Source organism: Gopherus flavomarginatus, chromosome 12 (genome assembly GCF_025201925.1).
Source record: "Gopherus flavomarginatus isolate rGopFla2 chromosome 12, rGopFla2.mat.asm, whole genome shotgun sequence".
Lineage (NCBI taxonomy): Eukaryota > Metazoa > Chordata > Testudines > Testudinidae > Gopherus > Gopherus flavomarginatus.
Genome location: NC_066628.1, coordinates 52,117,784 through 52,140,059, shown reverse-complemented (window position 1 = coordinate 52,140,059; position 22,276 = coordinate 52,117,784). Strand labels below are relative to the sequence as shown.

The 22,276-nt window shown below is 51.4% G+C and overlaps 2 protein-coding genes across 5 annotated transcripts; both read left to right on the top strand.

Annotated features, from left to right (window-relative positions):
• Window positions 1-133: 133 nt before the first annotated feature.
• P4HB (prolyl 4-hydroxylase subunit beta) lies at window positions 134-13,354 on the top strand. The gene is made up of 11 exons (XM_050919964.1): window positions 134-338; window positions 590-796; window positions 2,311-2,444; window positions 3,940-4,077; window positions 7,594-7,698; window positions 7,974-8,099; window positions 8,532-8,732; window positions 9,478-9,598; window positions 10,543-10,724; window positions 11,200-11,286; window positions 12,282-13,354. The coding sequence occupies exons 1-11, from the start codon at window positions 149-151 to the stop codon at window positions 12,360-12,362; spliced, it is 1,572 nt and encodes a 523-aa protein (XP_050775921.1). The 5' UTR covers window positions 134-148; the 3' UTR covers window positions 12,363-13,354.
• A 78-nt stretch (window positions 13,355-13,432) lies between these two features.
• PPP1R27 (protein phosphatase 1 regulatory subunit 27) lies at window positions 13,433-20,765 on the top strand. 4 transcript variants are annotated; one of them, XM_050920080.1, is made up of 4 exons: window positions 13,433-13,620; window positions 17,330-17,528; window positions 19,071-19,221; window positions 19,939-20,765. In XM_050920080.1, the coding sequence occupies exons 1-4, from the start codon at window positions 13,612-13,614 to the stop codon at window positions 20,060-20,062; spliced, it is 483 nt and encodes a 160-aa protein (XP_050776037.1). In that variant the 5' UTR covers window positions 13,433-13,611; the 3' UTR covers window positions 20,063-20,765. The 4 variants fall into 4 exon arrangements, with proteins under 4 accessions (XP_050776037.1, XP_050776039.1, XP_050776038.1 ...); XM_050920082.1 differs by lacking the exon at window positions 13,433-13,620 and adding an exon at window positions 15,325-15,742; XM_050920081.1 differs by lacking the exon at window positions 13,433-13,620 and adding an exon at window positions 15,325-15,742 and having other exon boundaries at window positions 16,721-17,528.
• Window positions 20,766-22,276: the final 1,511 nt, after the last annotated feature.

The following is a 22,276-nucleotide window of genomic DNA, read 5'->3' as shown; positions in this document are numbered from 1 at the left end:
TCGGCCAAGCCAATGGGCGAGGCAGGCGAGGGCGACGGACTCAGCCAATAAGGAGCGGCAGCGGCGGGCACGGGGCGGGTTTATAAGCGGGAGGCGGGGGGTGGGCGCCTTTTCTCCGCCGCGGGTCCGACTCGTCTCTGCTGCCGCCATGAAGCTGCTGAGCGTCCTGGTGCCGCCGCTGCTCGGCCTGGCGCTGCTGGGCCTGGCCCGGCCGGGCCGCGCGGAGCCGGACGCCGAGGCGGGGGGGGAGGAGGAGGAGGAGGACGGGGTGTTGGTGCTGCGCGCGGCCTCCTTCGAGCGCGCGCTGGCGGCCCACAAGCACCTGCTGGTGGAGTTCTGTGAGTGGGGGGGCGGGGGGGGGCTGCGCGCCGTGCCCGGCTCTGGGGGGCGGGGGGGGCTGCGCGCCGTGCCCGGCTCCGGGCGGGGGGCGGGGGGGGCTGCGCGCCGTGCCCGGCTCCGGGCGGGGGGCGGGGGGGGCTGCGCGCCGTGCCCGGCTCCGGGCGGGGGGCGGGGGGTCTGCGCGCCGTGCCCGGCTCGGGGGGGGGCTGCCCCCCTCCCGCAGTAGCCTGACCCCTCCTTTCTCTTGCAGATGCCCCGTGGTGCGGCCACTGCAAAGCGCTGGCCCCCGAATACGCCAAGGCTGCAGCCACGCTCAGGGCTGAGGGCTCCGAGATCCGGCTGGCCAAGGTGGATGCCACGGAGGAGTCCGAGCTGGCCCAGCAGTTCGGGGTTCGCGGCTACCCCACTATTAAATTCTTCAAAAATGGAGACAAATCTGCCCCCAGAGAGTACACAGGTGAGCTCGGGCACTGCCGGGGCGGTTCTGCCGGGCCTGGTGTGTTTAGCATCTGGAGGAGTCACTGAGCAGGCCTGAGATGTATTAGATTGGACTTCATTCTGTTGCAAATTGCCTGAATCGAAACAAAAACCCCCAAGTTGATCCATCTCTGACACCCAGTGGCAAGTTGGGCTGAGCATCCCATAGACTCGTTGGACATAACTTAGATCTGTTCTTAGTCTGTTTTATGCACAGATGCGGCAGTAAAGAGATGTGGATTATGTCAGAATGGATTGAGCTGATGTTTCTTTGTCTTGGGTATTAGTTGTGGTATGCCTCTCCATGGTCAGGAGGAGTGAGACACTAACTAGACTGTATTAAATATATCCAGAATATGCTCTGGTAGATGAAAAGTAGTAGATCTCTTCCAAAAGAGAAGTTTACAAAACTTGTGTATGGGGGCAGCGTATGTTATTGCTGGTGGAATAAGTAGGCAGCATTAGCATCTGGTAACAGAGCAGGGCTGACATGAGGGATTATCTGAAAACAGAATTGTAGGCTTCATTGTCTAGTCATTCATTATTTCTTCCATATACTGAGGTGTTCTTTGGTGTCATTCTGGGGGGAAATATTAGAGGAATACATTTGGAGACACCCTGTAGCAAGTTCTCTACTTTTTTAAATAAAAGATAAAGAAGCCGTAAATTCTCCAGTGCTAGAGAGTAGAAGTCCCAGTGTAGGTTTCGCTACTTGAGGATGTGCATTTCTCATCCCTGGCAGTCAGATTCAGCATTTTCTGTATTTGAGGCAGTGCATCCAAGCCAGGGTATATGATCATATGTAATGTGGTTCCTTCATCTATGCACTCCTAGAGTTTAGTGATAGGAAAGCAGTATGATTAAAGCTCCGTTTGTAATTATTATGTAGTGATACACAAGGCTGGAATCAAACTATGCAGTTGCTGTGAATGCTAAATGTAAAAGTCCATCTTGGTGAGGGAATGTTTGATCAATCTGATTAAAATAAAGGCTGTAGTAAGTTCTAAAACATTTAGATTCTTTTGAGGGCAAAAACCCCTCAGGGTGCTAAAACAAAGGATGAGAAATACTGACTTTTTTCTGTATGAAAATCCCAGAATCCTCCAGGAGGTCTGTAGTGCTGATAACACTGGTCAAAGTCTAAATGTGCTTGGGCCAGCCTGGTGACTGAAACAGTGTGTGAAAGGAGTGGATTCCAGAGAATCCTTGTACCTTGGTTCAGGGTGCTCCGTGTGGGTTTTAGTGCTACACAGAATGCCTTGGCCTTCATAGTACCTCCAGGTAGGTGCAGGGCTTTGCTCACTCCAGGAGTCTGCTCTGATGGAAGGTGAAAGGAAAAGTAGAGACAATTGGGGCTGGGCAGTGAATGGACCACTTGTTCCTCATACCCCAGATTAGCTGAGTCTGTACTGTCCCTAGAGTCGGGATGCATGTTCATGCCTTGGTCTGCAAAACTAAGGATGAACAGTGAACTTTCTCATCTTTCTGATATAGCTGGCAGAGAAGCTGATGATATTGTAAACTGGCTGAAGAAACGCACTGGTCCAGCTGCCACTACCCTGGCAGATGTTGCTGCAGCTGAGGCACTAGTGGATTCCAGTGAAGTCACTGTGATTGGGCTCTTCAAGGTAGTGTTTGGGTTTAGATCTCAGGGCTTGTCTACATCACAAAGTTGCAGCGCTGGTGAGGGGGTTACAGCGCTGCAACTTAGGAGGTGTACACATCTGCAGGGCATCACCAGTGCTGCAACTCCCTGTTTGCAGCGCTGGCCGTACTCCCGTTTTGTCTCGGGTGTAGAGGATCCAGCGCTGGTGATCCAGCGCTGGTAATCAAGTGTAGACACTTACCAGCGCTTTTCTTGACCTCCGTGGAATAAGCAGGTATCCCAGCATACCTGAGGAAGCCTCTGGTAATCAAGCTGGTCTCCTTCCCTGGTTTGCTCTCGCATTCCCCGAACCCCCGAGCAAGCAGGTCTCCTTCCCTGCAGTTTGCAGGGTGGTTCGGGGAACGCGAGAGCAAACCGCGGGGAAGCAGGTCTCCTTCCCCGGTTTGCTCTCGCGTTCCCCGAACCCCCGTGCAAGCAGGTCTCCTTCCCCGGTTTGCTCTCGCGTTCCCCGAACCCCCCTTGAAGCCGCCCAACAGCGCTGCAGTGTGGCCACATCTCACACCACTTGCAGCGCTGGTTGCTGTAAGTGTGGCCACTCTGCAGCGCTGGCCCTATACAGCTGTACTAATACAGCTGTAACAACCAGCGCTGCAAAATTGTAGATGTAGACATACCCTCAGAAGCGTACTGTAAGTATGCAGACTCACTCTTGCAGTGCCTCCTGCTGGTCTGTCTGGAATTAGCTCGTCCAGCTTCCGGAGTGCCCTCTGCAAGCCAGTGATTTGCCTTACTGCTGGCCTGTGTCCCTCCCAGGACCCCAGTGCCCCTTTCTCTGGGGTGCTGCCCCTCTGGCAGTAACCCCTCAGTCTCCAGGTCTCCCCACCCCCTATCCACAACTTGCCTCAGTGTAAGGCTACTGCCAGTCACCAACTAACCCCTGTTCCCTGGGGCAGACTGCAGTGAATGCCACTCATCATGGGTAAGGGGAGTTTGGGCCTGCTGTCTGTCTAGCCTTGGGCTGTCCCCAAAAACCCCAGTACCTGTTGGCCTTATGCTAGGCTGCAGCCTGGGGGGTTTCCAGGCTGGCACTCCCCAGCTTCCTTGGCCTTTCCTCAGCCCTGCTCCACTCCTGGTACCTTCTGTAGCTCCCCAGCAGCCAGGCTTGTCTCTCTCCACAGCTAGAGGAGACTATGTGCCTTTATTCCTGGCTCATGCCTTTATAGAGGCAGCTGGGTGCTGATTGGGGCATGGCCCCCAGCTGAGGCTGTTTCCCCAATCAGCCAAGGCTTGCTCCTTTCCTAGTAGCAGCCCTCAAGTCCTTCCAGGCAGGAGTGGGGTGATAACCCCACTAGAGGCACACTGCATGTCTGCTGCAGATTTTCTGCCTGCTGCAACTCTGAGAGCTTATGAAATCAAGCACAGATGTTGCCCAACATTCCCTGTCCTTCTTTGCTGCGTAATCACTGGATGCCTCGAACTGAAGCGTAGTGTAAAACACCTTTTCTCTTCTCTCTTAGGATGTGGAGTCAGAGGCTGCCAAGCAATTCTTGTTGGCAGCTGAGTCCATTGATGACATTCCTTTTGGGATCTCTTACAGCAGTGATGTCTTCTCCAAATACCAGCTCAGCAAAGACGGTGTTGTCCTTTTTAAGAAGGTGAGGAGTGGTTCAAAGAACACATGCCATGCTTAATCTGAATTTCTCTACCTATTAATGTTCCAGGTGACCATTTAAGGAGTGTCTGACCTTGGAACATTTAACTGTACTCTTTGTAGAGTAACTTTCACTCTTTCCCCTGTATAGTTAATATCCCTGTTCATGGATCTTCCACGGCAGTTGGGAGGAAAACCTTTTTTTTAATTTAGAAAATGTTGTAAAACTCCAGACTCTCCAGAGGACTCAGTATGGGTGTAGAACCTGAAACTAATTATAAACTGCCTAGATTTCAGATTTGATATTGTAGCTCCTTTTGTTCAGCAGGGGGACGCATTGTCAATCATCTGGACAGGGTGTATTTTAGTGGTGTCTTGTGCATATTTCTGGAACTTACTGAACATGAGCCCTGAATTACCTTTAGTTTCTGCCTTTTCCTTGTTTCAGGTTTCTGGCTGCTGTGAAGTTAATGTTTGCTGTGAACTGAAGTATTTATGGAGTTTATTACTGTTGCCTCCTTCTGCCTCTAAGAGCTGTTGTACAACAGCGTCCAGGATCCTACTGCCGTGCCATTCTCAGCTTGCTCTTGTTTTAGCTGAAACATCCTTTAATATGCTCCTTGTGGGCTCAGCTGTCTGGCGTGTTACAGCAGGGTTGACTAGGAGGAGGGTTTCCAAGCTCTTGTGGCAGAGGCAGGGTGCACTAAGGAGTCATGGTTTTGGCAAGAGCTGCAGAATTGGAAGGTGTGATGTGGCTGATGCCTCCAGCCAATTAAAATAGCTTGTTACTCTTCAGCCTACATGGGGAACAGAGCTGAGGAGTAGGGTTGGGGAGATGGGAAGCTGAAGCTCCCTGGGAGAAGAGCTGGTGATGCTAGTGCATCATGACATGCAGTGAGAGGCAGGGCAGAAAGCTCCTTTGGATTAATTCCATTTAACCAAGCTGTACTCTATCCACTATTCTTTCTGTAAATTAAAAGGCTCCAAAGTTGTTGGACTAGTTGAACTGCAGCTCCTAAAGCTGCTATACTTAAACCAGACTTGTGAGTCTAGGGGTTCACGTTAGAATTTTAGAAGATGCAGCACCTGTCTGCGGAAAGCAAAGAGCTGTTCCAGTGGCTGTTTCTTTTAAAGCTTGTAGGATCCCCCTCTGGTTGTCTGAGGCTATTCCAGTTGTACCCTGCCCTTAGGGAATGCTGCTTTCACTGCATGCCAGAGGGTGTCTGATGGCTGGCTGTTTATATGGAATCTTCACACTGTTTATTTCCACTGCTAACTGGTTGAAATATCTTTGTAGAGGATTTTACAGCTTATCTGACAAGGGTGTCAGGAGTGAAGACCTGCACTCAAGTGAGCAGGTCCCTATGAGTGAAGGACTTGTTCTTTCACCACTGTCGCTATTGACCCTGGTTTATAAACTCCAGAGTTGTCTGTGTAGGAAGTGCTCTTGTTTTAGAGGCTGGTGGAAAAGAAAGGCATTTGTTCCTTGTGCTAACTCTTAATGAGCATGTCTTGAGTGACCTGCTCCTCTGACTTTCCTATGCTCTCTTTGAGCACAATAGTCCCTGCTGGAGTCAGGACAACTAAATGTAACATTACTTAAAGGAGCAGAACTTTCAGTGGCTGTCTTACATTGGTTCCCAAGAGCTTTGTCTCCTCACACTGCTGTTCCTCTGGCAGATCACAAAGGCTTTGCAGGCTCATATGGGTGCTACAAAGACCAGGTCACAAGACTTGCCTTTATCAGTTTAATTATTCAGTAAAGTCAGAGGGTCTAGGATCTTACTTTGACCGGAGCTCCTGAAAGGGATCCAATTTTTGTGGCTCCTGCCATTAGTGTCAGTGGAGAAAATGCCTTCCAAAGGCAGTTCTGGTCTAGTTTGGGAAAGGGGCTTACCAGCTGGTCACCCTTCACTGTCCTTGGTGTGGCTTGTCTGGGTGTGAATGTGGCATTTTAAACAAGTCTTTTGAGGATATTAAGGAGCTGGCCTAGTTACCCATAGAGAAGTTGTCCAGCTTGCTTCTAATCTTGAACACCAGCATTCTCTTGTTCAGCTTCTCAGCTGAAGTCTGTTCAGTACTGCCATTTGGGTTACTTTATTCCACCATCTTGCTGCTGCACCCCACATTTTTATATATAGGAATTGGAAAAGGTTCAGAAAAGGGCAACAAAAATGACTAGGGGTATGGAACAGCTTCCATATGAGGAGAGATTAATAAGATTGGGACTTTTCAGCTTGTGAAAGAACTAAGGGGGGGAACGTGATTGAGGCCTATAAAATTGTGACTGGTGTGGAGAAAGTAAATAAGGAAATGGTTACTCATTCTCATAACACGAAACTAGGGGTTACCAAATGAAATTAATAGGCAGCAGATTTAAAAAAAAAAAACAAATAAAGCATTTCTTCACACAGTGCACAGTCAACCTGTGGAACTGTTTGCCAGATCTTGTGAACCCCAAGAATATAATGGGGTTCAAAAAGAAACTAGATAAATTCATGGCAGATAAGTCCATCAATGCCTATTAGCCAGCCTGGGCAGGGATAGTGTCCCTAGCCTCTGCCAGAAGTTGAGTGGGTGAAGGGATGGATCACTTGATTACCTGTTCATTCCCTCTGGGGTGCCACTGTCAGAAGACCAAATGCTGGGCTAGATGGACCTTTGGTCTGACCTAGTATGGCCGTTCTTGCTCGCACATCCTGTGTTTTTAACCTTGATGCCCCTCTGCTGTTCCCCTCTTCAGGCTGCCTGGGAAGGTTCTGAGAATCAAGGACAATAATAGGTGGTGGTCTAGTAGAAAATGGGACTTGGCACCTGTGCTGCATCTTCTCCTCCAATCTCTGTGTTCTTGTGTCTCTAACAATAGAGGGTGACACATCCTCAGTGGGTTGAGTAAATTGCTATTTATTAGCAGCTGCGTAGTGGGCTTTGCTGCCTGACACCAGCTCACTTCTAATAGCTGTTTATTGGCTAATGTATGTGCTTCAACTCAGACCTGTGTGCTGACTTATGTTGTGCAGAGTGCTGCCCTTGCCCAGTCACTGACTCTGGGGTTTGCTGTAGCTTCTCACTGGTTTTTCTAACATAGTCTAGAATGCTGCGAAGCAGCTGATAAATTAGAAGTCCCCCTCCAAGGCATGTCTTCAGAATCCTTTTGTATTCTTGCAGAATTGCACCAAGAGCTAGGTTCAGTGTCCTCTCCATTGCTGCCCCACTTACTGTCTGGGGAGCTTCAGGTCTCCCTTCTCAGCAGAATGAGTGCTTTGGTTTAGATTACATCATGGATTACATCTGAGTATTTTGTTTCTTGCTTGCAGTGTTAGCTGGAAATCTGCTTCCTTACCAGTAGGTGGCAGAACCATGCAGTTGGGCTGGCCCCTCCCAGGCCTTGGTTCTGTATGAAGTTTGTTACTTGGAATGTGCTGTACTTGCTCATCTCTCTGCATGCCGAGGCAGTAAGTGTCTGTGCATGTAAGCATTAACTTTAACCCTTAAGAAAATAACCCCTTTGTCTCCCCAGTTTGATGAAGGTCGCAACAACTTTGAAGGTGATCTTACAAAAGAGAACTTGCTGAACTTCATCAAGTCTAACCAGCTGCCTCTGGTCATCGAGTTCACTGAACAGGTATGGCCTGCCAGTATGTAATCAGCTCTTTGGTCACACATGTTCTGAGCCCGTGGGACTATGGGATGGGAAGCTATGCTGCTCTTTCCTCCTGGCCTGGAACCTACTGTGCCTAGATGAAGCAGGAGATGCAAGAGGGAGCCAGGGATAAGTTTGCTTCTCAGAGTGGCACTTGTAGTCTTGGTGACTCCCTTGGCACCATCAGTGCCGAAAAGTCCATGGACTCTGGCACTGGGTTTATTTGTGCTCCTAATGTGGAGTTGTATTTCTCCTAGACTGCTCCTAAGATCTTTGGAGGAGAGATCAAGACTCACATCCTGCTGTTCCTGCCAAAGAGTGTTGCTGACTATCAAGGGAAACTAGACAACTTCAAGACAGCAGCTGGGAACTTCAAAGGAAAGGTGAGGCGCTGGAGAAGGGCAGTTGCTCCTAGCCTGTACAGGGCATTGATTTCTTACGGCTCCCTCAGTCTCCTTGTTTCTGTATATGGATCTCCCAATAGCCAGGTGCCTTAGTCACTTGCTGCTATGTATAGACCTCATTGAGGAGAGTGTAGGTTAGAGTGGCAGCTTGACTCCTGATTTTTCCTTCTGACTGGTGTAAGCCAGCCCTGTAATGTAACTTATGGCATGCTAAAGTGTTTGTCTTCATGCACATTGCTTCAGCCACTGCAGCCCCAGTATTTGTAGTAGAATAAAGTGGCCCATGTTCTGCCATGGGCTCAAGGGGGTAGGGAAGCCAGCTGTCTAGCTGGCTTAGTGACTTTATAGCAGAGTTGCTACTGTAGGATTTCCTTCATGTCTTTAATATCTACATTTGACTTTCCTCCAAAGATCCTGTTCATCTTCATAGACAGTGACCATAGTGACAACCAGAGGATCCTGGAGTTCTTTGGCCTAAAGAAGGAAGAGTGCCCAGCTGTGCGCCTCATCACTTTGGAGGAGGAAATGACTAAATACAAACCTGACTCAGATGAACTGACAGCAGAGAAGATCAAGGAGTTCTGTGACCAGTTTCTGGAGGGCAAAGTCAAGGTAACAGGGACGAATGCAGTTCTTTGGACCCTGACATAAGCAGAGATGTGGGAGTGATCCCTGCTCTAAGAGCTTGTGTGAAACCTTATACCGGTCATGTGGGGTGAATCCTTTCAAATTAGCTTTGTAGCATGTTTAATGGTATAGTATCTAGTGAGCTGCATGCTGAGACATCCAAAGGGCAGAGCCAGTGGGCAGGGTGCCAGCACAGAAATAACTACTTTATCAGCATCTGAAGGCATCCACAGTAAAGCAGGGGGTTCCTGTCTCTGCACTTCACTTGTCCTTGTGGTGCATATCCAGCTGCTACTCCTGTTTTCTCAGACAGCTGAGAACTTTGTAGCCTCTTGCTCATGGTGGGAATCATCAATCTTAATCTGAAGATGAAGGTAGCTATGCATAGCCTAGCACAGTGGCAATTTCAAATGGAGCTCTGTTCCAATGTGACATTGGGAATGACTTCCTCAGTAATTGACACTTAAGTGAACATACTTCCTCTCTGAAGTACTCAGCTGCAGCCTTTCCCATGCAGGGGCACCAGCAGTTCAGAAATGCCCAGGTTAGAGGATGGTGGATTCTCCATGAGAGGAGGAGGAAGTGACTGACTCAGCTGACTTCTTATAGCCCATGGCTGATCTGTTCCACAGTCTGCAAGAAGTGGGGTTTTCCTGGGAGCATGATTTTGCCTGCACATTCCACATTGCTATATGCATGCTGGTTCTCAGTCCCTGTTCTCCAATTCCAGCCTCACCTAATGAGTCAAGATTTGCCTGATGACTGGGACAAACAGCCTGTCAGAGTTCTGGTTGGAAAGAACTTCGAAGACATTGCTTTTGATGAGACCAAGAATGTGTTTGTGGAGTTTTGTGAGTACTTTGAGCATGCTGAATAACAAATGGCAGGAAAGCAGCCAGGTTGGGAATAGTATATGGGGAGGAACCACCTTAAGAACATAAGAATGGCCATACTGGGTCAGACCAAAGGTCCATCCAGCCCAGTATTCTGTTTGACAGTGACCAATGCCAGGTGCCCCAGAAGGCGTGAACCTAACAGGTAGTGAGTGATCTCTCACCTGCCATCCATCACCACCCTCTGACAGAGACTAGGGACACCCTTCCGTACCCATCCTGGCTAATAGCCGTTAATGGACTTAACCTCCATGAATTTATCCAATTCTCCTTTAAACTCTGTTATAGTCCTAGCCTTCACAGCCTCCTCAGGCAAGGAGTTCCACAGGTTGACTGTGCAATGTGTGAAGAACAACTTCTTTTTATTTGTTTTAAACATGCTGCCCATTATTTTCATTTGGTGGCTCCTAGTTCTTATAGGAACAAATAAATAACTTTTCCTTATTCACTTTCTCCACATCACTCATGATTTTATAGACCTCTGTCATATCCCCCTTAGTCTCCTCTTTTCCAAGCTGAAAAGTCCTAGCCTCTTTAATCTCTCCTCATATGGGACCCCTTCCAAACCCTTAATTATTTTAGTTGCCCATCTCTGAACTTAATGCCAGTATCTTTTTTGAGATGAGAAGACCACATCTGTATGCAGTATTCAAGATATAGGCATACCATGGATTTATATAAGGGCAATAGGATATTCTCAGTCTTACTCTCTTCCTTTTTGAATGAATCCTTTTTGACACCTTCCCCCAGGAGCTGGATGATCTGGAAGAGGAACGTATGAAGGGGAGATTCTCCTTTACTGCAGGGCTTGGACTAGGCTAGCAAGCATCAGAGTAGAAGGCCCAGTCCTTCCCTTGTCTGTTGGATGGCCTCCAAGCTTCATGTTGCCTTTTAATTTACAGATGCTCCCTGGTGTGGTCACTGCAAACAATTGGCTCCTATCTGGGACAAACTGGGAGAGACTTACAAGGACCATGAGAACATTGTCATTGCCAAGATGGACTCAACAGCTAACGAAGTGGAGGCAGTGAAAGTCCACAGTTTTCCCACACTCAAGTTCTTCCCTGCAGGCCCTGGCAAAAACGTACGCAGATTGCTGAATTCCAGGAACTTGTGTGTGGATCATCTCTAGCAAGGGAGAGCTAGAAGCTTAGAGCCTTTCTGCTCTCTTGTGTGCCTGGGGCTCTAGCACCCATTTGGGAGATGGGCTTTTAGATTGAGAAGGTTGGTTTTGGCATCTTCCAAATTGCCTTTGGGGGATGGGCTGAGTTGCAGGAGGTGTGAGGGAGACAGCCTGGGAGGACATGGGGGCAGTGCTAGATGGGGCTGGGTGAAGTGCAGCAGAGGACAGTGTGCTCATCTGCGGGCTGTCTTCTTCTCGCAGCAATCTCGGCGGTCTAGTGGCTGAGCTGCTCCTTCGTCTCATGTGGGTGAAGGTGAATTTTACATTTCCTCTTGCTTGGCATTTTTGAAAACCGTTGTTCAGAAAGAGCATTGTTCCCACCAAGGGCTTGACTCTGTTTGGGTTAACCAGCATCTCTCTGGCTTTTACCCTGCAGGTCATAGACTACAATGGAGAGAGGACACTAGAAGGCTTCCAGAAGTTCCTGGAAAGTGGAGGCCAGGATGGTGCTGGGGATGAAGAGGTGAGTAGCCCATTCCTCGGGGAGCCTTGGTCTGCTGTGCTTGCAGAGTGTGGAGTCAGTAACAGCATTAGGATTTAACCCCTACAATAGGTCCTGGCTTCTAGAGCCACTTTTGGTTCTTCCCAGCAGGCTAGATGCTTTGTGGGCATGGCAACACTAAACACATCCCTGAAAAGCTGGGAGTCCGGCTGGCCATTGCAGTCTGATGGGTTGCTGCTGGCTGGGACTGTCAGGCTGTGAGGCATAAATACATGAATGTGAACTGAGGGATCACTAATCTGTTAAATCCATGTAGGCCCTGCCTTTCCTACCTCTGGTCACCACTGTGAGGCTGTTTGAATGCTCAGGGCCTGTGCTTGGTTCAAAATCTTTTCCTCTGCCTTGGCCAGCAATGTCTGTGGTTCTAGACCCATGTGAGATTGCTGCCTTTGCTCTTAGGCCCACCATGATGGCAGGACAGTGCATCACCAGGTGGCAGTGCCCTTTCTGCTTCTGGAGCAAAGCTGCGCCCCTTCCTGCCAGCCTGTGCACTATTTCTAAATTCAGTTTCTTTGTTCACTTTCACGGGCTCATGTTGTGAAGGGAGAGATGCTAGTCTCTTGTAATCAGCTGTGGTCAGTGCATTGATATTCTTCTATCCAGTCCCTATAACATGAGCAGTCTGTACTGTATTTGCAGTGTCAGGATTCACTGCTTCCTTCTGCCTTTCGGGCCCCCCGTCCATTGTTCTCTAACTACTGGCTTTTATGTGACTCTGGGATTTTTTTAACACTGATCTCAAATGGGTTTGAGTTCCCTGAATGGCCAGAGTAATGAGTGTTGCCATTAACATGTCAGGTGGAGCAGAGCATGGATTGGACTGGAGTGCATGGGGCAGGAGATGGTGCTTTAGCTGCCTCATTGCTGTGCCTAAATCTGCTGGGGCTCCAGGGTCCTGTCTGCATTGTACCAGATCAGAACCAGTAGCTGTTGACAAATGTTGTATTTAAATGCAGGATCTGGAAGACTTGGAGGCTGATGAGATTGATCTTGAGGAAGGTGAAGAGGACCAGAAGATCCACAAAGATGAACTGTAAAGAGGAGACTCGAATCTGCATATCCCAAAGAGCAGACACTACACTGGCTGCCCTGTCACAGGGCCTAGCGAGTCCAGAAACCCATTCAGATTTAAACTAGGAGTGTTGGCTGGAAATGCAGGGATTGGTTTAAAGTAACACTTCATCCTAACTTGTCTGTGCACTTGACTGTCTCCTCTTATTTTTCAGTTCTGAAAAGGGATCTGTCGCTAGTTAGCTGCCCAGGCACCTGGGCCTCTTATTTTTTTTATTGTGATGTACTTTTTTGTACATGGATTTGTTCCAAGTGTTCTGTTCTTTTGGGTAGAAGTGGGCTGTGAAGTGGCAGGAAGTCTCCTTGCCTGACATTTCAGAGCCTCACCAGTAATGCCTCCTAGGAAAGCTTAGTTTTCTCTTCTAAATCTAAAGGCCATAACTACTCTCCACCTGGCAGTGCCCTAACCATTCTCAGCTGTTCTTCCTTGGAATTGCCATCTTTCAGTGTGGGGGGGAAAACCACTAACCTGACTTCAGGGGTCCTGGGGCTGGGGAGTGGGCAGATGTTTTCCCTTTAACACATCATTGCGTGGCTGAAGGGCTCATTTGCCTTTTGCTTTGAAAGATGAATGGAGATGACTGTTCCAAAGATTGGGAAGGGTGGAACGTTCTACCAGCATTGGCTGTGGCGGGCTCTGGGGAGGGAAGCCCCAACTGCTGGCTCACCTGTGTAGACAGGACCTAGTGGCATTGCCACATCTCCCTGATCAAACAAGGCTCTTCCTCAATCATTTTCTGTGCATTTTTTTTGTGAATGGGTTTCCTGGGCAGACAAGGTGCATGGGGGCCTGACAGAATGCAGCAAACAGGACACTTCTGATTATTGGGTTATAGGGAGTGGGACTTGGGAATGGGAGTGCTGTGAAAGTCTGAGCAAAATCAGGCTTGTTCTACGCATTCCACCACAACGTTGGAGCTGAACTTGTTGGCCAAATAAAGTTGAGATTTTAATACTATCCTGTGCCTTTGACTCTAAATGTCAAACCTAGAGCTCATTTTAATTAGCTTGTTTCCTGACCCCCAGCTGGAATTCTGCAAGACTCTGGGAGGTCTGAATGTGGGGGAAGGAACCAGGAACTCGGTGATCAGGATAAAATCCCTTAACTTCCTTTTTCCCTATCTGTAAGAGTGATATTGACCCTCCACTTGAAACATGCAGTGCTGCAGAGGAGCCAAGAACTTGTGCCTTGCTGAATCATTGCTGTGATGAGCAATGCCAGAGGTTAGTGAGTAGCATTGAGTCAGATTTGTTGTTAAAGGTATCACTACAATGTCTGCAGTGGCCTTCAGCTGTCCAGCCAGACATTGTGATGGTCTTTGGGCCAAGCGTACGTTTGGGTCTAAGGCTCATGGCCTTGTCCCCTTGCAGACCAGTGTTGGGGCAATACCATATACTTGGAAGCCAGAGTCCACTTTGTTCACCCTGCCCCACAACAGTTGATGGTACCTGTCATCTACAAGTGTTGGAAGTAAAATATCTGGACTGCCATAGATCTGAGTGGGAGCAACTAGGGAAAATCTCCCTTGCTCCTGACAGCAGCCTCCGGGTGCAGTTGGAATACAAATAATATTCCAGCCATCTTGTGCCAGGACCTCTAATGCCCTGTCTAAACCTGCATGCACTTGTGTGGTAGCTACCTACTAAGACACTGTATTGTCAGCAGGTGGGCATGGATTTGGATGCTTGAGGTACTGATCAATCCCAGATGCCCCTGGCTGAAAGCACTGGTCTAGAGATGTCATTACCCTCAGTCAATCCCAGGAACCTGCATTCTGAGAACTCAAGTGTTTTGTTGCTATGCTGGTCAGGGTCACATGATCCCACTGAGCCTCCCTGCTATTACCAAGCTGACTACTGACCACCAGAACTATTCTTGTAAACACATATATTCTGGGTTCCTCTGTAAAGGGGCTCAGGTAGAAAGACCTACAAGGCCTGCTTGGGGCAATTTGCACCTTGCTTTGCTGGTTGTGGGGTTAGGTGGAGGACTTTGGCCTCCAAGGCTATTTTCTTTTAAGCATGTAATGTAAAAGTGTTACAACTTCCAAAGTAGATGTGTGCTGGGGTGTTCCCAAAGCTTTCCCCATCTGCTGGCACTGCTGCTTGGGCGCCATCCTGCAAAGGGAACCATAAGAGTCCTATTACAGCTCTGCAACCCCTCTGTTTACCAGGCAGCATCTGTGCCCAGAGGAAAGCTGGTCACTGATACCTTTTCTCTTTGGAAGCAGCTACTTTGAACATTCTGGCAGGAGGAGAGAGGGGAAGTCTTTTAAGATGGTTACTTTGCAAAGACTTTTTGGCTGCTTACCACCTCCAGAAAATCCATTTTGCAGCTGGGTACATGGCCTGAGCCCTTTACACCTGGGTTTGTCCGACACAAACAAGACTGAGCTCTTAGTAGTTGCCCTCTGAGCACAGGCATGAGCCTGGACAACTGATCCAGCAGTGTGAGCTGTCTCTCCCCAGCCCCCTCCCCAGATCTGATCTGAGGGGATCACTCCTAAGCCTGAGTTTCTACCCTAAAGAGCCTAGAGTCTAACAAATGGGGGTGGGTCTAGGGGAGAAAGGAAGTAAATAGTGTGATGCTCAGCTGAGCGGTAGCAGTGATGACAATTTGCTGCCTGCCCAGCTGTTGTCTTGGGTTCACAGGAATTGTTGCATGGCTGACTGTGCTGAACCTCTGCTGGCAGCTCCCAAAGGAACATTAAGTTTTTGTTGGCTCTTGCTCTCTGGCAGGGCTCTCCAGCCAATCTGGGGCATGGATGACCCTGGGCATTGAGATAACATGATGAAAATTTCAGTGTAGTTCTATCTGAACCAATCACCCTTGTAAGGGGAGGGAACTGGGAGAACAGATGTTACTGGAACCCCTGCTGCTCTAGTCACCATAATTAGAGCTCCATGTCTGTTGTGGAGTCTGATTCTTCCATGACCTCAGTGCAGAGGTGGGCAAACTATGGCTCGGGGGCCACATCCAGCCTTTGAAATGTTTTAAGCTTGCCCTTAAGCTCCCACCAGGAAGCAGGGTTGGGGGTTTGTCCCACTTTAGTGCTCCAGCCTGGGAGCAGGGTCAAGGTCGTGCCCCACTCCACACGACTCCCAGAAGCAGCAGCATATCCCCCACTCTGGCTCCTACACATAGGGGCAGCCAGGGAGCTCAGCATGCTGCTGCTACCCCTGCCCCAAGCACTGCCCTTGCAGTTCCTATTGGCTGGCTGGGAAGTGCAGCCAGGAAGAGCTGTAGGGGTGGCACCTGCGGACAATTCAGCATGCAGAGCCTCTGGGCTGCACCTCTGAAAAAGCCGGAGGGGGGACATGCTGCTGTTTCTGGGAACTGCTTGTGGTAAGCACTGCCCAGAGCCTGCCCCTCAGACCCTCTCCTGTGCTCCAGCCCTCATCCTCCTCCCACCATCTGAACCCCTCGGTCCCAGCCCAGAGCACCCTCCTGCACTTCCAACCCCTCATCTGCAGCCCCACCCCAGAGCCCCCACCCCCAGCTGGAGTCCTCCCACACCCAAGCCCCCAATTTTGTGAGCATTCATGGCCCACCATATAATTTCCATGCCCAGATGTGGCCCTCAGGCCAAAAAGTTTGCCCACCCTTGCCTCTTGAGTTCTGCAGCAGCCAATGGGGCTGATCCCAGGGCTACCCAAGCAGCTGGCCTCAGGGACAGCCACACCAGCCACTGCTTGGGTGGCCCCTGGCAGCAATCTTAGGGTGGGGGAAGCAGCCACAGTCTGTGGCCCCAGGCAGTGGGCCCTAGGTGGCTGGCCAGAGCAGTTGGTGGTGCTGCTGGGCTCCCGAGCACATGCCCCCACCCTGATTTAGTCACAGGTCTGAGTCACGGACAGGTCAGGGACAGTAAAGTTTTGTTTATTGCCCATGACCTGTCCATGACTTTTACTAAAAATACCTTTGGCTAAACTGTAGCCTTAACCATAACTGATGTGTGGGATCCTCACCCAGCAGATGCCCAGTTCAGACAGGTGCTGGGGGAGCAGAGAATGCAGCAGGTGTTCCCTGGGTCCCTGAAGCTCTGCTCTGGGTGCTATTCTCCTGCCTGGCCCTGCTAACGGCCACAGGAGCAGTCCTGTGCCAGCAGTTCCGGGGGGGCTGGGGTGAGCTGCACTCCAAGAGGTGCTGCTGGAGCTTGTTTCCAGGACGAGCGCTCCTGCCCTCTGCAGGACACTGCATGGGAGCCTAGCTATGAACTGTAGCACCAGCCTCGCCTGTGTGGGGATCGGCCACCGGAGCGTGAATGACCTCGGCATTAACTTGGCGTCTGTGGCTTTGACAAATCACTGTTTCACATCTCTGCAGGCTGCTGCATGCATCAGTCCCTGGCTTCCCAGGCCTGTTCCTAATGGACTCCTGGCGGGCCTGGTTTCCATGCCACAGGGAGCCTGCAGTGGGGCCAGGTACCAGGGGCAGCACCCACATAGGCAGCAGATGTCTTGACCCTTTAGATGGCACATCAACAAGTCGGCTGTAAGATGAGACTCTAACTTGCGCCAAAAGTGGGAGGCTGGAAGGCAGGGCAGCTCTATTACAGCACCTCATGGCAAACAGCATGAGCTGAATGTCCCCAAAATAGCCAGCAGGAGGCTATATAACGGGAGCTGCTGGTGGAGCCCGTCAGCCCCAAGCAGGGAGTCTGGGACTGAGCTCGGTGGGGGTGGGAACACTCAGAGCTGCCTCGCTGCTCTAGAGGGTGGCTGTTTGTGGCTGCCAGGAGAGGCCCCTGCAGAACTAGCAGCTCCAGTGCTCTTTGGCCTAAGGAGGAAGTGACCAGAACAGGGGAGAAGAGTGCACAGTGCTCTGACACTGAGTTGGGGGTGGGGGGTCAGTGCTGCCTCCTGCACCTGCTCACCCAGGCTGTCGCAGCCTCACTGTGTCTCTGCCCTTGTGCCTTCTCACCGGCTTCACAAGATGCCCACCAGTATGAAATACTATGACCCGACCTCGCTGCCCCGGTACCGCGGCTCCTCCCAGCGCCTCAAGCCAGCACGGACAGTGCGCTTCCCCAACGACATCATATTCCAGGACAACATCAGGCAGGGGGACTTGGAGCAGGTGGGCAGGTTTATCCGAGCCAGGAAGGTCACCTTGAGCACCCTGTACCCCTCTGGTGAGTAACACCTCCTGTCGCGCTGGCAGAGCTAATGGGTGGGCAGCAGCGGGCGGTTCCCGGGTGGGTAGGCCTGCCCTCTGCAGGGGATGTGCAGGCACAGCCTTACCCCATGCAGAGCAGGGCGTTAGAGTTTCACCCCCTTATAATTAAGTCACTTCATGCCCCGCTGGTGGTGGCGGAGGGGGGTCTTGCTCCCATCCCCCAACTAGCATCGATGGGATCCAAGTGTTTCAATCCCTCTGGGAGGAGCTAGCCCAGCACCGGATGCTAATGGGCACCCTGTAGTGTGGGAATGCATCCCCCTAGCAGACATGGACAGAGCCAGCCCTTCAGTGCAGAGGGGTTAAAGCCCAGGACCTTGACCCTTGACGTACCCAGCACCACGTACAGTGACTACAACGCACGAATGGCCAGTCAGGGAGGGGAATAGCAAGGGAGAGGCCTGAAGTAGCATGAACTGGTGGCTAGAGCACTGGACTAGGAGCTTGGACTCTTGGGTTCCCAGCTTTGGGAAGGGAATGGGGCCTAGTGGTTAGGGGAGGTGTGGGAGGTGGGGAGCCAGGACTCCTGGGTTCTGTTACCAGCCCTGCTGCTGATGCACTGAGTGACTTTCCCCGTATGTATGACTCTGCTGCCTGTGTGTAGGCCTGGGGCTGGTCCAATGAACGCGCTGGTGCGGGCAGGGGCGGCGTGACGGCCTGTGTCGTTATAACATGGTTGCCCCTTGTGGCTCTGCCTCAGCCTCTGTCAGAAACAGGGGCAGCTCCAGGCCCCAGCACGCAAAGTGCGTGCTTGGGGCGGCAAGCCACGGGGGGCACTCTGCCAGCTCCGTGGGGGCGGCAGGCAGGTTGCCTTTGGCAGCTTGCCTGTGGGAGGTCCGCTGGTCCTGCGGCTTCGGCGGACCTCCCGCAGGCATGCCTGCGGAGGGTCCGCTGGTCCCGCGGCTTCTGAAACTCCCGCAGGCACAGCTGTGGGAGGTCCGCCGAAGCCACGGGACCAGCGGACCTCCCGCAGGCAAGCAGTTGAACGCTGCCTGCCTGCCGTGCTTGGGGCGGTGAAATGCCTAGAGCCGCCCCTGGTCAGAAAAGGCCCTGGAGACCCCCCTCTAAAATAGCCCTGGCTTGGGTGCCAGGCTCCCACTCAGCCAACCTAGAGGTGGGGGACTCGTGACTCAGGGCTGAGGCCTGGAGGAGACATGCAGGCTATTGGTGGGAGAGCTCGAGGGTGAGTTGGGACGTCACTGACCAGCCCTGGCTCAGCAGGGAAGGGAGGGGGCTACAGAGCCTGAGCCACTCAAAGAGCTATTTACCCCAGTAAGGGGGAAAAATGACCCGGCGCAAGCTCCTTTCTGGGGTGCAGGGGAGGGAAGCTAGGTATTTCCAAGCTGGGGCCCTTTCCCCTCCCTGCCCCACAAAGCCCCTGCCTCGTGTCACGTCCCAGAACCCCTGGAGCAGCTCCCTGGCCCAGTGAGGGAAGGGTCCCTCTGCCTCCCTATGGCCAGGCAGGTCAGACCCTGCAGCTGACCGGTCCCTTTTCTAGGCTTGGCAGCCCTCCATGAAGCCGTGTTGGCCGGGAACCTCGACTGTGTCAAACTGCTGGTGCGATACGGCGCGGACATTCACCAGAAGGACGAGAATGGCTGGACCCCCCTGCACATGGCCTGCAGCAATGGCTACACCCACATAGCCAGGTCAGCAGCCACCATGTGCTTGGCTTAGCCCTGCTGACAGTTACCTGCCCAGCCTGGGCTCTGTGGGGGCAGGGTGTCCTGGCCTGGGGCTCCGGTAGGAGGGGGGGGCAGGGTGTCCTGGCTTGGGGCTCTGGGCGGAGGGGAGGGGAGGGGAGGGGAGGCAGGGTGCTGGCCTGGAGCTCCAGGAGTAGGGGGGGAAGGGTGTGCTGGCATGGGGCTGTGGAGCAGCCTGCCGCACACCCTGTATATCTAGGGTTACCAACTGTGACTGAAGCTATTCTGGGAGATGTTTTTCCCCAACATGATATAATGTCATTTTCTTAAAATATCCTATCAAAATCTCCTGGATTACTTTCAACAGTCACTGGGAGATAGATGCCAATTCCAGAAGACTCCAGGCCAATCCTGAAGGGTTGGCAACTCTGTGTACCTGGTAGTTGCCAAGGCCTAGTATTTCCTGCTGAGGCCCAGAATCCCCTTAATCCTGCAAGGACTGGGGCTGTCTCCAGGAAGTGGTGTTGGAAGCACATGTCTGCTCTCCCCTTCTAGGCTGCCTTGCCCACCGCCAGCATGGGTGCTGGAACTAGGGGTGCTGCCATGTCCCCTGGCTGGAAGTCGATTCCATTACTCACAGGTTTGCAGTTTGGGTCAGCTGCCCCTTCACATTGTTCCAGCACACCTGCCTGCCAGTGCAGCCCCTCCCTCTGTCTCCTGCAGGTACCTCATCTCTTTAGGGGCCAGGCTTGATGCCATCAATGACGAAGGGGAGAAACCATCTGACCTTATTGACGCTGACTCCAAGGACCTTGTGGAGCTCTTTAAAGCTGCCAGGATGGACTGAGGCATCTCTCCCTGGCATAGGGCTCCTGTTGCTCCAACTCTCCAGCAGCGGAGGTGGGGCAGTGCAGTTGTCAGTCCTGGGGTTGCTGATCAGGGCAGTTTAGGGGAAGCAGAGAGTTCACTCAGTAACTGCACTGTAGGGCTGTGAACTACCTCAAGCTCCCCAGAGCCCCCAGATTGCCAGGGGCACCACGGGGAGAAACTGATCCTTCTCCACTGCTCTCACCCCCACCACAGAGCCAATGTCCATCTTCAGCTACAACTGGATTGGCCAAAAGAGCAGTGGCTGGAGCGCGCTGGTTCTGCCTGGCACTGGTGTGTGGACACTGAAGCAGTGGGGGTCTGAGCTGGCACTGGCTCTGCTGTGTGGAAGCACATGCTGATAGGACCCAGCCGGCGCTGACAGTGGCACTGTCTGACTGGAAGCCTTAAAGCTGTTTCTTTGAGCTGCAGCTCCGCAGAATAACCCTTGTCCGTCCAGGGGCAGAGAGAGAGAATGATAGCCCAGCTCTCATGGCAGCATGCAGTGCTGTACAGATTAGATATCTTGTCGTAATGTCACAGTGTCAAAAGTCCTATTTTGGATTGAGCCGACTATAGATTTGCTTTTCTACTATAGTGTCCAATAGGTTGACCTGGTGGCCAGGTTCTTTTTGTTACTTTGAAAATACTTTTTACTTTTTCAATAAACTGATTTCTGGAGAGCCTGGTGCTGCCACCATTGATTTGTTTCTCAGGTGTAGAGGGTAACTCTTCCTGCCCTGCAGCACAGTTGTCCCAAAATCACCTCTCCCAACCTGCTTCGGGATCCTGTTAGACAGAAGCAACCATGACACAGGAGCCACATGCTCAATGAAAAGAGAGATCCAAGAATCAACAAACTCACTGCAGCTGTCAAGGAAAAATAGAATGTCTGACATGTGATGGCAGAGCGTGGAAACAAGCCTCAATCATGCCTAGGCTGTTCCCCATCATGGGCCCTCGCTGTCCACCTAGGCAGGCTTGCTGAAGAGGGTTTACTCTAATGGATGCTCTGGTGAGAGGGAGTGGGTATAACACAGCAGCACTTGGGCATGTCCCCACGCCCTGACCCCTTGCATTGGGCCCTGTGCACCAGTACAAATCAAGCAGAGCTGCCCAAAGTGGGCAATGCACTTGCAGACCAAACGGCAAGTCCTGGGAACTCCCACTCCTCAGCAAAGGGCTCGCAGGGCAGCCCCGCTCACTCACCTCTGGCATGGGCACTGCTGGGTGGCTCCAGTATTATCCTCCCCTGTGGGCATCAGGGAGGGACAGAGCTGGGGGCTGAATGAGGAGAGAGTGGCTTGCCATGGACCTCAGCAGCTGGTGAACAGAGCCTGGTTAGCAGGTGGGGGCATGTGATGGAGGGGCCTTTGACAAGAAGGCAGGGCTAAATCAGGTTGAACGGGGTTAAAAAAGCCAGCTCCCAGGTGAGCAGCAAAGGGGGTGAGTTTAGAGCAGCATTCCTGCCAGGTCCTGCACCAAGCAGAGCCTTGACAGTGAGAAAGCACCAGACAGAGTGAGCTGCTCAGGTAAAGAGAGTTTGGCTGAAGGAAGAGTTCAGCAACAGGGCAGGAGACCGAGGGTCTATAACCTGCCATAAAAAGCCACCTATAAAAGAAACATGGGGGGAGGATGCCTCTTACAAACATCCTCTAAACCTAGCCCAGTAACCCTGAATAAATAACACCCCAAACCTGCTAGTCTGAAACTAAATCCATGCTTGAAGAGTGCGAGTATAGCAGTAGCAATATACTACTGACCACCTGGCCGGGATGGGGATGGTGATTGTGAAATGCTCAGGTTGATTAGGGAAACTACAAAGGAAGAAAACAATAATAATGGGGGATTACAACTAGCCTCGTATTGACTTGGTATGTGCCACCTCAGGAAAGGCTCCAGAGAGAACATTTCTAGACACCATAAATGGCAGATTTTGGAGCAGCATGTGCTAGAACCCACAAGGGGAGAGATCATTCTTGATTTAGTCCTAAGTGGAGCGCAGGCTCTGCTCCAAGAGGTGAATATAGCTGAACTGCTTGGTAATAGTGACCATCCACAAGGGTGAAACGTCTGCATATTGAAGGGAGAGCTTTTCAAAACACCATAATAGAGGCTCAAACAAAATGTATACCCCAAATAAAAGAAAAAAAGTAAGAGGCCCAACAAAACGCCATCATAGCTAAACAACAGA